At 40.1% G+C, this 11,327-nt stretch overlaps 1 protein-coding gene across 5 annotated transcripts in view; it reads left to right on the top strand.

Annotated features, from left to right (window-relative positions):
• The first annotated feature begins 8,476 nt into the window (after positions 1-8,476).
• Positions 8,477-11,327, top strand: part of atg5 (ATG5 autophagy related 5 homolog (S. cerevisiae)) — a 77,233-nt gene continuing 74,382 nt past the window's right edge. For 2 of the 5 annotated variants that reach the window (XM_034174401.1, XM_034174405.1), the window contains exons 1-2: positions 8,482-8,597; positions 8,911-9,081. In XM_034174401.1, the coding sequence (XP_034030292.1) occupies positions 8,974-9,081 (108 nt within the window). In that variant the 5' untranslated portion in view covers positions 8,482-8,597; positions 8,911-8,973. Of the gene's footprint in view, positions 8,603-8,907; positions 9,082-11,327 lie in introns of all 5 variants that reach the window. The other 3 variants (XM_034174402.1, XM_034174403.1, XM_034174404.1) reach the window with 3 other exon arrangements.

The following is an 11,327-nucleotide window of genomic DNA, read 5'->3' as shown; positions in this document are numbered from 1 at the left end:
AAAGGTCAAACAATGTTGACGCCCTTTGGATTCTATGACGTGTGACATATGATACCTCTTAACATAACAAAGCATGGCAGATGGTGCAAACTATTCCTTTTAAAAATACTATTAACCAATAATTTGCATCTTTTTTTTAACCAAAATTGAAGCAACTTTAACTTTTGACCCCTGCATAAACTGAAACTGACCTTTGCCACCATTTTTGCTGTTTTTACACCATAACTCCAAGGAATTCAGTCATAGATAGTACAAACTATACCTTTTGGAATCGTTATGATCAGAGAAATAATGTGGTATAGTTTTCAACATGATTGGAGCATTTTTAAATTTTGACCCCTGTGTAATTTTTATTGACCCCTGTAGCTCATTAGAGGTCAGCTCCAGGATGGCTCCATATCTGAAAATAAACATTAAGTTAATTTAGAATATGTGTGCCAAATTCCATGCTTTTATCACAAAATAAACAATTTTTATGTAAATTTTAGCTAAGCTGCACCACTATGGCATTGGAGAGCGAGGTTTACTGACAGCCATATGCACAGCAACGCCTGCTGGCCTTTGTCACAAATACAGTGGCAGAAATTACATTTTCTTATATATCTTTTATAATCTCATGATTTGTTAGCTTCCTGATGCCAGATTTAGAGCTACCATTAATTATGCACGAAAGACTTAATATAAAATTGAATTGATCAAGTTGTTATATATTTTTTTTTTAACAAAATAAGAAGTATGAGCCATTTGGAAATTGCACTGTTGAGTGGCTGTTGTTCTGATTCTCTCATGAGTAGCATAGCAGGAGTGTTCAGAGTGAAGTGAAGAACCACAACCTTAAGCTTTATCTAATCAGTATTTTATCTTTATCATCCTTTGTCCACTGCACAAATGTGTGTCGGCCCTAAGCTGTCATCAGTGATGATGGACATCATTGTTATGTGTTGGGGGGTTTGGCTGGATGTTTTTGTGTTGTTTTCTTTTCTTTGCTCTCCAGGTGGTATGCAAACTGGTTTTTGTCTGTGGAGAAGGTGCTGGCAGAAGAGTCCTTCACCCTCATCAGCATTATTAGCTGCACCTGTGGATGATGCTCACGTGTAAACTTAAAGACTTTCAGCTGAAGCAGATAATGAGATGGCGTTCTGCATTTAAGCCATGAGTGGTTCAAGCAGAATTGCCGGGAACTCGACCTTGTGACGTTCGTTTGTGAGACGCTGAGGACCGCGCCAGGGTTTGACACATCGTGCCTGTGAAGGAGGACGGGTGAGGGACACATGCTGTCAGCACACATCAGAGGTGATTATTGTCTGAATGATCGTTAATAGTAATTTGGCATTTTGTTACGCAGTATATTTGAACATTGATGAGAATTGTGCAGTTTGCGTCTCACTGCCGTGGCGTACGGACTGATGATCCTCCACCTGTTGTGAGAAGCTGCTCATTTACATAAAGCTTAAATTCAGACCTGAATGTGTTGCTGATAGTGTGTGCCTTTGAAGGATATTTGTTGTAGCTGCTGACTTACCTCACCTTTCCCATCCTTCACAGAGTCAGTTTGTCGTATCCACCTGGGGGGTGTTCGGTGGTGAGTCTGGGTCCAGAAGCGTCGGGGTTCGATACTTTTGGGCGCTGGAGAGCGCGCCGTCCTTCACTCCGCCAGACAAACCGCACATTTATGTTGTACACAAATTATTGCACAAAAGGGAAATAAATGTGTTTTGTTTTTGGAACCGTTTTCTGGTTATTTTAGCGCTGGGTTCAGTCAGACGCTGGTCCGCTCCTCAACTCGCGTCTGCACATAACACATCATGGTCCATTAAAGATAAAATATTTATTAGAATAAGGTTGAGAGTGCGTTCTTCACGATATACTATTGTTCTGATTCCCAAGTATACAGTATAAACCCAAAAACAGTAATCCCACATTTTTGTTTTCCAGTGTTTTGAAATGACCTTGAATCCAAGCATCAGGGGTTCTGTAAATGACACAAAAAATCTATAAATTAATATAGCAAACAAAATATATGTTGAATTCAAATGTTCACCATTGTCTAATATGTATTTGAAGTCAGCATCATTTCAGTGTTCAAAACTAACCTTGGTTTATTGTCCAAAGTCTGGCTGAGGAATAAAGGCAATGGAGTGAAAATAATGCATGAAAGTCCCCCTATTATTCAAGGATTCTTCATTGTCATACCAATACTTGCTTTCACATGCCACGATACAAAATTAGGTTTCAAAAGGTCCCAGGCGTTAAATAAACTAGAACAAGAATGAAAAGAAAAAAAAAGGTATTACCGTAGTCATGAGCACCATGGAAGAATAATTGTGCAAAATGTCAGTTGTGCAAGTACAATTATTGTGCAAATAAACAGGTGTGCAGCAGTGGCGCCAGCAAAAAAAAATAAATAAATAAATAAAAAATTCTAAGGGTGGTTAGTGGGGGCTAGGCAAAATCTTAGGGTGGCATACCCGACCAAAAAAAACAAACAAACAAAAAACTATTTGATATACTGAATTTACAGTATATTATATTTAAACACTGATTTTTTATTATTGCAATCACACTTTAATTACATTAACTTAATATATTTGGGTTATTCAACTATTCATGACAGAATACAATGACTGAGACAAATTTGACAAGACTGTACTGTTATTGTTTCTTGCAGACTAACAGGCCAGCATCAGGGTATGGAGGGCACCCTATATCACCATAAGATGGCGCTGTTGCACTAAGAATTTCAGAGCAGGATTATCCTTCGGTTCTTGTGCCTTTTAGCAAAAACATCCACGGATTCATCAAGATTTATGGCCTTTGACCTTCTGGATTCTATACTCAGCAACCCTAAATTACTCAAACGTTTATCAGACATTGAGTTTCGTAGCACTGTCTTAATCAATTTTAAAACTGAAAAACTGCGCTCACAGGCTGCAGTGCTCACAGGTAATGCAAGTGCAATCTTGCAGATTTTGAACATCTCAGGGAATACCTCGGCATATGCTTCCAGGAAAACAGTAAGGTCTAATAAACTGGATGGTGTATCAACACCACCAGTTTTCTTTCTCTGCAAGACTCTTTTGAGTTGAGGGATTTCATGTTCAAGATCATCTGTCTTACATTGTATGTTGTTGTTGTTGATGATGATGTTGCTGTTGCTCTTGTTTTAACACCGTTTTCACATTATTAACTGTTGTGATTTAAAATATATTCCCTAAATCCACACAAATCCAATGCGCCCTCATGTGGTGGCTGAGGGGTGGCTCACCTAATCTGGTGTTGGCTGTAGCCACCCCCAGCCACCACATGGGGGCGCCACTGGTGTGCAGAAGTCCAATTATTGCGCAACTAAGGTATTAACAGATGTGCACATGGCCGAGGTATTATGACCTAATGAGAGACAACCGCCTCCCTTAAAAAATAAATAAATAAAATAAATGAATGACCAGTAGAGGCTCTTGCTTGCCTCTACTGGTGGTTGGCTCTCACTGCGGTATTGTATCACTTCCTGTTCCGGAGCACAGCGGTGTTTTTCTGTATCTGTTAAATGTGCGCAGTTAGATTGATCTAGTTATCTAGATTACGATTTGTTTCACAGTGTAATCTTCACGTGCCTTAACTAAAGCACTCCTTCTGCTGAATCACCTCTAAATTATTTACACATTATTCACTTTGCGTGTTTTTAGGAATCCGCTAGCTTAGCGCAGCTACTAGCTCTTAGTCGGTTTAGCATGGCGGCTTCTCCTGTCTCTCCCGCACTTTTCTGCTCTGGGTGTGAAATGTTTAGTTATTCCTCGGCCTCTTTTAGCAGTAACGGTACTTGTAATAAGTGTAGCTTATTCGTAGCTTTGGAGGCCAGGCTGGGCGAATTGGAGACTCGGCTCCGCACCGTGGAAAATTCTACAGCTAGCCAGGCCCCTGTAGTCGGTGCGGACCAAGGTAGCTTAGCCGCCGTTAGTTCCCCCCTGGCAGATCCCGAGCAGCCGGGAAAGCAGGCCGACTGGGTGACTGTGAGGAGGAAGCGTAGTTCTAAACAGAAGCCCCGGCGTGTACACCGCCAACCCGTTCACATTTCTAACCGTTTTTCCCCACTCGACGACACACCCGCCGAGGATCAAACTCTGGTTATTGGCGACTCTGTTTTGAGAAATGTGAAGTTAGCGACACCAGCAACCATAGTCAATTGTCTTCCGGGGGCCAGAGCAGGCGACATTGAAGGAAATTTGAAACTGCTGGCTAAGGCTAAGCGTAAATTTGGTAAGATTGTAATTCACGTCGGCAGTAATGACACCCGGTTACGCCAATCGGAGGTCACTAAAATTAACATTGAATCGGTATGTAACTTTGCAAAAACAATGTCGGACTCTGTAGTTTTCTCTGGGCCCCTCCCCAATCGGATCGGTGGGCTTCATAGATAATTGGCAAAGCTTCTGGGGGAAACCTGGTCTTGTTAGGAGAGACGGCATCCATCCCACTTTGGATGGAGCAGCTCTCATTTCTAGAAATCTGGCCAATTTTCTTAAATCCTCCAAACCGTGACTATCCAGGGTTGGGACCAGGAAGCAGAGTTGTAGTCTTACACTCCTCTCTGCAGCTTCTCTCCCCCTGCCATCTCCTCATTACCCCATCCCTGTAGAGACGGTGCCTGCTCCCAGACCACCAACAACCAGCAAAAATCTATTTAAGCATAAAAATTAAAAAAGAAAAAATAATATAGCACCTTCAACTGCACCACAGACTAAAACAGTTAAATGTGGTCTATTAAACATTAGGTCTCTCTCTTCTAAGTCCCTGTTGGTAAATGATATAATTGATCAACATATTGATTTATTCTGCCTTACAGAAACCTGGTTACAGCAGGATGAATATGTTAGTTTAAATGAGTCAACACCCCCGAGTCACACTAACTGTCAGAATGCTCGTAGCACGGGCCGGGGCGGAGGATTAGCAGCAATCTTCCATTCCAGCTTATTAATTAATCAAAAACCCAGACAGAGCTTTAATTCATTTGAAAGCTTGACTCTTAGTCTTGTCCATCCAAATTGGAAGTCCCCAAAACCAGTTTTATTTGTTATCTATCGTCCACCTGGTCGTTACTGTGAGTGTCTCTGTGAATTTTCAGACCTTTTGTCTGACTTAGTGCTTAGCTCAGATAAGATAATTATAGTGGGCGATTTTAACATCCACACAGATGCTGAGAATGACAGCCTCAACACTGCATTTAATCTATTATTAGACTCAATTGGCTTTGCTCAAAATGTAAATGAGTCCACCCACCACTTTAATCATATCTTAGATCTTGTTCTGACTTATGGTATGGAAATAGAAGACTTAACAGTATTCCCTGAAAACTCCCTTCTGTCTGATCATTTCTTAATAACATTTACATTTACTCTGATGGACTACCCAGCAGTGGGGAATAAGTTTCATTACACTAGAAGTCTTTCAGAAAGCGCTGTAACTAGGTTTAAGGATATGATTCCTTCTTTATGTTCTCTAATGCCATATAACAACACAGTGCAGAGTAGCTACCTAAACTCTGTAAGTGAGATAGAGTATCTCGTCAATAGTTTTACATCCTCATTGAAGACAACTTTGGATGCTGTAGCTCCTCTGGAAAAGAGAGCTTTAAATCAGAAGTGCCTGACTCCGTGGTATAACTCACAAACTCGTAGCTTAAAGCAGATAACCCGTAAGTTGGAGAGGAAATGGCGTCTCACTAATTTAGAAGATCTTCACTTAGCCTGGAAAAAGAGTCTGTTGCTCTATAAAAAAAGCCCTCCGTAAAGCTAGGACATCTTTCTACTCATCACTAATTGAAGAAAATAAGAACAACCCCAGGTTTCTTTTCAGCACTGTAGCCAGGCTGACAAAGAGTCAGAGCTCTATTGAGCTGAGTATTCCATTAACTTTAATTGGTAATGACTTCATGACTTTCTTTGCTAACAAAATTTTAACTATTAGAGAAAAAATTACTCATAACCATCCCAAAGATGTATCGTTATCTTTGGCTGCTTTCAGTGATGCCGGTATTTGGTTAGACTCTTTCTCTCCGATTGTTCTGTCTGAGTTATTTTCATTAGTTACTTCATCCAAACCATCAACATGTTTATTAGACCACATTCCTACCAGGCTGCTCAAGGAAGCCCTACCATTATTTAATGCTTCGATCTTAAATATGATCAATCTATCATTGTTAGTTGGCTATGTACCACAGGCTTTTAAGGTGGCAGTAATTAAACCATTACTTAAAAAGCCATCACTTGACCCAGCTATCTTAGCTAATTATAGGCCAATCTCCAACCTTCCTTTTCTCTCAAAAATTCTTGAAAGGGTAGTTGTAAAACAGCTAACTGATCATCTGCAGAGGAATGGTCTATTTGAAGAGTTTCAGTCAGGTTTTAGAATTCATCATAGTACAGAAACAGCATTAGTGAAGGTTACAAATGATCTTCTTATGGCCTCGGACAGTGGACTCATCTCTGTGCTTGTTCTGTTAGACCTCAGTGCTGCTTTTGATACTGTTGACCATAAAATTTTATTACAGAGATTAGAACATGCCATAGATATTAAAGGCACTGCGCTGCGGTGGTTTGAATCATATTTGTCTAATAGATTACAATTTGTTCATGTAAATGGGGAATCTTCTTCACAGACTAAAGTTAATTATGGAGTTCCACAAGGTTCTGTGCTAGGACCAATTTTATTCACTTTATACATGCTTCCCTTAGGCAGTATTATTAGACGGTATTGTTTAAATTTTCATTGTTACGCAGATGATACCCAGCTTTATCTATCCATGAAGCCAGAGGACACACACCAATTAGCTAAACTGCAGGATTGTCTTACAGACATAAAGACATGGATGACCTCTAATTTCCTGCTTTTAAACTCAGATAAAACTGAAGTTATTGTACTTGGCCCCACAAATCTTAGAAACATGGTGTCTAATCAGATCCTTACTCTGGATGGCATTACCCTGACCTCTAGTAATACTGTGAGAAATCTTGGAGTCATTTTTGATCAGGATATGTCATTCAAAGCGCATATTAATCAAATATGTAGGACTGCTTTTTTGCATTTACGCAATATCTCTAAAATCAGAAAGGTTTTGTCTCAGAGTGATGCTGAAAAACTAATTCATGCATTTATTTCCTCTAGGCTGGACTATTGTAATTCATTATTATCAGGTTGTCCTAAAAGTTCCCTAAAAAGCCTTCAGTTAATTCAAAATGCTGCAGCTAGAGTACTAGCGGGGAATAGAAGGAGAGAGCATATCTCACCCATATTGGCCTCTCTTCGTTGGCTTCCTGTTAACTCTAGAATAGAATTTAAAATTCTTCTTCTTACTTATAAGGTTTTGAATAATCAGGTCCCATCTTATCTTAGGGACCTCGTAGTACCATATCACCCCAATAGAGCGCTTCGCTCTCAGACTGCAGGCTTACTTGTAGTTCCTAGGGTTTGTAAGAGTAGAATGGGAGGCAGAGCCTTCAGCTTTCAGGCTCCTCTCCTGTGGAACCAGCTCCCAATTCAGATCAGGGAGACAGACACCCTCTCTACTTTTAAGATTAGGCTTAGAACTTTCCTTTTTGCTAAAGCTTATAGTTAGGGCTGGATCAGGTGACCCTGAACCATCCCTTAGTTATGCTGCTATAGACGTAGACTGCTGGGGGGTTCCCATGATGCACTGTTTCTTTCTCTTTTGCTCTGTATGCACCACTCTGCATTTAATCATTAGTGATCGATCTCTGCTCCCCTCCACAGCATGTCTTTTTCCTGGTTCTCTCCCTCAGCCCCAACCAGTCCCAGCAGAAGACTGCCCCTCCCTGAGCCTGGTTCTGCTGGAGGTTTCTTCCTGTTAAAAGGGAGTTTTTCCTTCCCACTGTAGCCAAGTGCTTGCTCACAGGGGGCGCCTTGGGGCAACTGTTTGTTGTGATTTGGCGCTATATATAAAAAAAAATTGATTGAATTGATTGATTGATAAATATATGTCTGGTAGAAAATTGAACCTCTCAAGAAAGTGTGATATACTATACTGTATAACATTATGATAAATTATATTTTCTCAAATATTCATTTTGGTATTGGTAACTTGTTTGCAGATGATGTAAGTTTATGAAAAAAAAGGGAAAAATGTTGAATTTATTGTGGGAAAGTTACAAGAAGCTGTAACACAAGCAGAAGATTGGGGAAAGAAGTGGGGCTTTAGGTTCTCTGTTGTTCATGTTTTTTTTTTAATTCAAGCCATGTTCTAATACACTGTAATAAATATTCCAGAGAAAGGCAAGAAATTGTTAGAATTTGGAATAGTCCTGAAAGAGGTTGTAGGAAGTATTTTAGATAGGTGGGGAGGGGGCAGTGTGTTTTTAGTACTTGAAAGACATTGGACTCATCGAGAGGATTTAGTACTGCTATAACGGACTGATACAGAAGGTGGCAGCAATGCAACAATAAGGATGCCGGCTGCTGTTAAACGCCATAGAAGAAGAAGGAGAAGAAGAAGAAAAAGAGTCGCTGTTTTTCCGGTGACAGCAGGGAAATGACAGCACAGTGCAACTCGGCCTTTTCGTTCAGCTGATTTCAGAAGATACATAAAAATAAGGTTTCCTCATTCACACAAGACTTTAATTTGTGATCACTGACCTCAATCCTCAGTAGCCACGAGCATTTGTATACTGTAAACAACTTGTTTTGCCTCTACGTATGGAATTAGTCTACTTAGCTTTGCAGCTAACGCCAATTTTGTATTAAAGCTGCGTAGCTAGACAGGTTGGAGTAAGTTTCGAAAATGTAAGACTTAAATGTTAAGTTTTGAACTTTCCTGACGGTGAATACATTTTTGGAGTTGTCACAGCTGAGTCAGTGTCGTAGGTCGTTTTGCTGTTGCTGAAAGTTTGTGGTTGTTAGCAGGAGGCTGTCTGCCTTTGAACTTGGAGAACTGATTCTTTATGAGCCTCCGGGAGCTGCAGCAGCATGGCAGATGACAAGGATGTGTTGAGGGATGTTTGGTTCGGCCGGATCCCCACCTGTTTCACTCTGCACCAAGATGAGGTTACTGAGAAAGAGGCCGAGCCTTACTATGTAAGTGTCCACTTTGTGCTTTCTTTCATCCTTTCCTAAGAGTCCCATCCTGAAATTACAGCTATGTGATCGACAGAAAATATGTCAAGTGATGCTGGTCATCCATTGTTATAACACTGTTGCCTCACAGCAAGGAGGTCATGAGTTTGATTCCCACCTGTGGCCTTTCTGTGTGGAGTTTGCATGTTCTGCCCATGTTTGTGTGGGTTTTCTCCGGGTGCTCCCTCCCACATTCAAAAGACATACAGGTTAGGTGAATTGGAAAGTTTATAATTAGCCAGGTCTCTCTTGCAAAAGAGATCTCTATCTTGGTGGGACTAACCTGTTTAAATAAAGGTTAAAAATATCCAAGGTGATCCCCCCCCCCCCCCCAAAAAAAAAACAAAAAACTAGAACCCATGAAATTGTAATAAATCCTACAAAGGATCCCCAAAGTTTATCTTTGTTGCTTTGCATAAAAATCATGTTCTTTCAAAATTATGCTCCAAATGGTATGAATTGTTGGCGAAATAGGCCATTTGCTCATTTTTAGATTAAGTTAGCTTTAGCATTAGTTCATCCTAGATTCACTTTTGTTTAAGCTCTGTTTTCACGTTCATGGATATGCATATAGCAAAATGCTCCCTGGGCTAGACCGTCTTCGTTTCAGACCTGGTTTTTCCAGTCTGTATGTTTGAAGGGCTGAAGCCTGGAGAGTTTTGTGGGGCACAGCCCTTAGAAGGGTGTAGACCCTTACTTGAGACAGTGCCAGTATGAGTCAGCCATGTGATAGATTGGTGACCTGTCCAACGTGTACCTTGCCTCTCACCCAATAATGGTTGGGATAAGCTCCATACCATCTATCTCAGGGGTCTTCAACTCCAGTCTTCAATGGCCAGTGTCCTGCACCTTTTTAGATGTGTCCCTGGTCCAACACACCTGAGTCAAATGGCTGAATTACCTCCTAGTTCTCCAGAGTGCTGCTAATGACCTCATTAATTGTCTGAGGTGTGTTGAAGCAGTGACACATCTAAAAGTTACAGGACACGGCCCTTAAGGACTGGAGTTGAAGAGCCCTGATCTATCTGGACACATTCATACATTCTTTTCTTCTACAAACTACAAGACATTCAAGTAAAATTAGTTCATCTTGTCACCACTTGTCAGGATCACTGACAACCAAGTGACACACATACTTCTTAATTTTATGTGTATTCCTAAAAATTTAACAATTAATTAAAGGTGGTTGTGTTTTTAGCTTTTTTTTTTTTTGCTGTTTTAACTGTCAGTATTCCTCACAAACTAATTATTTTTAAACTAAGTGGAAATGTCAGTAACGATCCATCTGTGGTTCAATGATAATTATCAGTTTTGGTGTGAGTGTTTTAATACACCTCAGAATGAAAGCACATACTGTAATGAGAAATTATGCTTTTTTTTGTTGGTTTTTATGTTTATATTCTTACACTTTGCATCACCCCTGTGGGACTGACATAACACCAAACCAGTCACAATCCTTATTTGGTGATTTTTTTTTTTAAAGTACGTATATGATGTGGTAATTCTTTAACCATCCCTGTAGGGTAATTTTTATAGCCTGTGGGCCAGATACAGATGTGGATCAAATATTAGACCCTGTTTGGGTTTGGAGTAGTTTGGGCTTTAGCATCTACCTCAAGAGACTGGAGTAATAAGGAATGGATCCTGATTGTTTAATTGGAAAATAGCCTACTGTACCTACTGAGGTGTGTTTTACCATTCAAGTGCCCGACTACTACTGTGCCTATGTGCCACAAACCTGACAGTGTACAAATTTGTTCTGGCCTAAATCTGGATAGTGATTCACATGTAGCAAATCATCAGGTCTTGGCTTAGGCGTTTGTTTGGGTATATTCAGTAAATCTTGGTTTTCCATGCCGTTCCAGATCACCAACCAAATAGGTTTGTTTTTGTTGTAACACCCAGTATTTCCAGATATGGAAACTGTCAGTTATGTTTTGTTGTATACTAGTTGTGTTGCTACTTGTCCCACTTTGGTAGCTGCAACTACCACACAAGAAGAGGAAGAAACCCTCAACTTATGCCTGATATAATTGGAAATTCATTTACAGGCAGCATGGGTACCTAACACACAATGTAACACCTATATAACACATTATTCTTGTTTTAAAGGTTGCATAATACTCTGTGAATTTACTCCTACATGGCAGTTTAGCTTGTAGTGTTCAGTATACAGGAAGTATTTTGACTGAGTGTTATTAGTAAGT

This window comes from Thalassophryne amazonica, chromosome 7, assembly GCF_902500255.1.
Source record: "Thalassophryne amazonica chromosome 7, fThaAma1.1, whole genome shotgun sequence".
Lineage (NCBI taxonomy): Eukaryota > Metazoa > Chordata > Actinopteri > Batrachoidiformes > Batrachoididae > Thalassophryne > Thalassophryne amazonica.
This window is presented reverse-complemented; position numbering and strand designations above follow the sequence as displayed.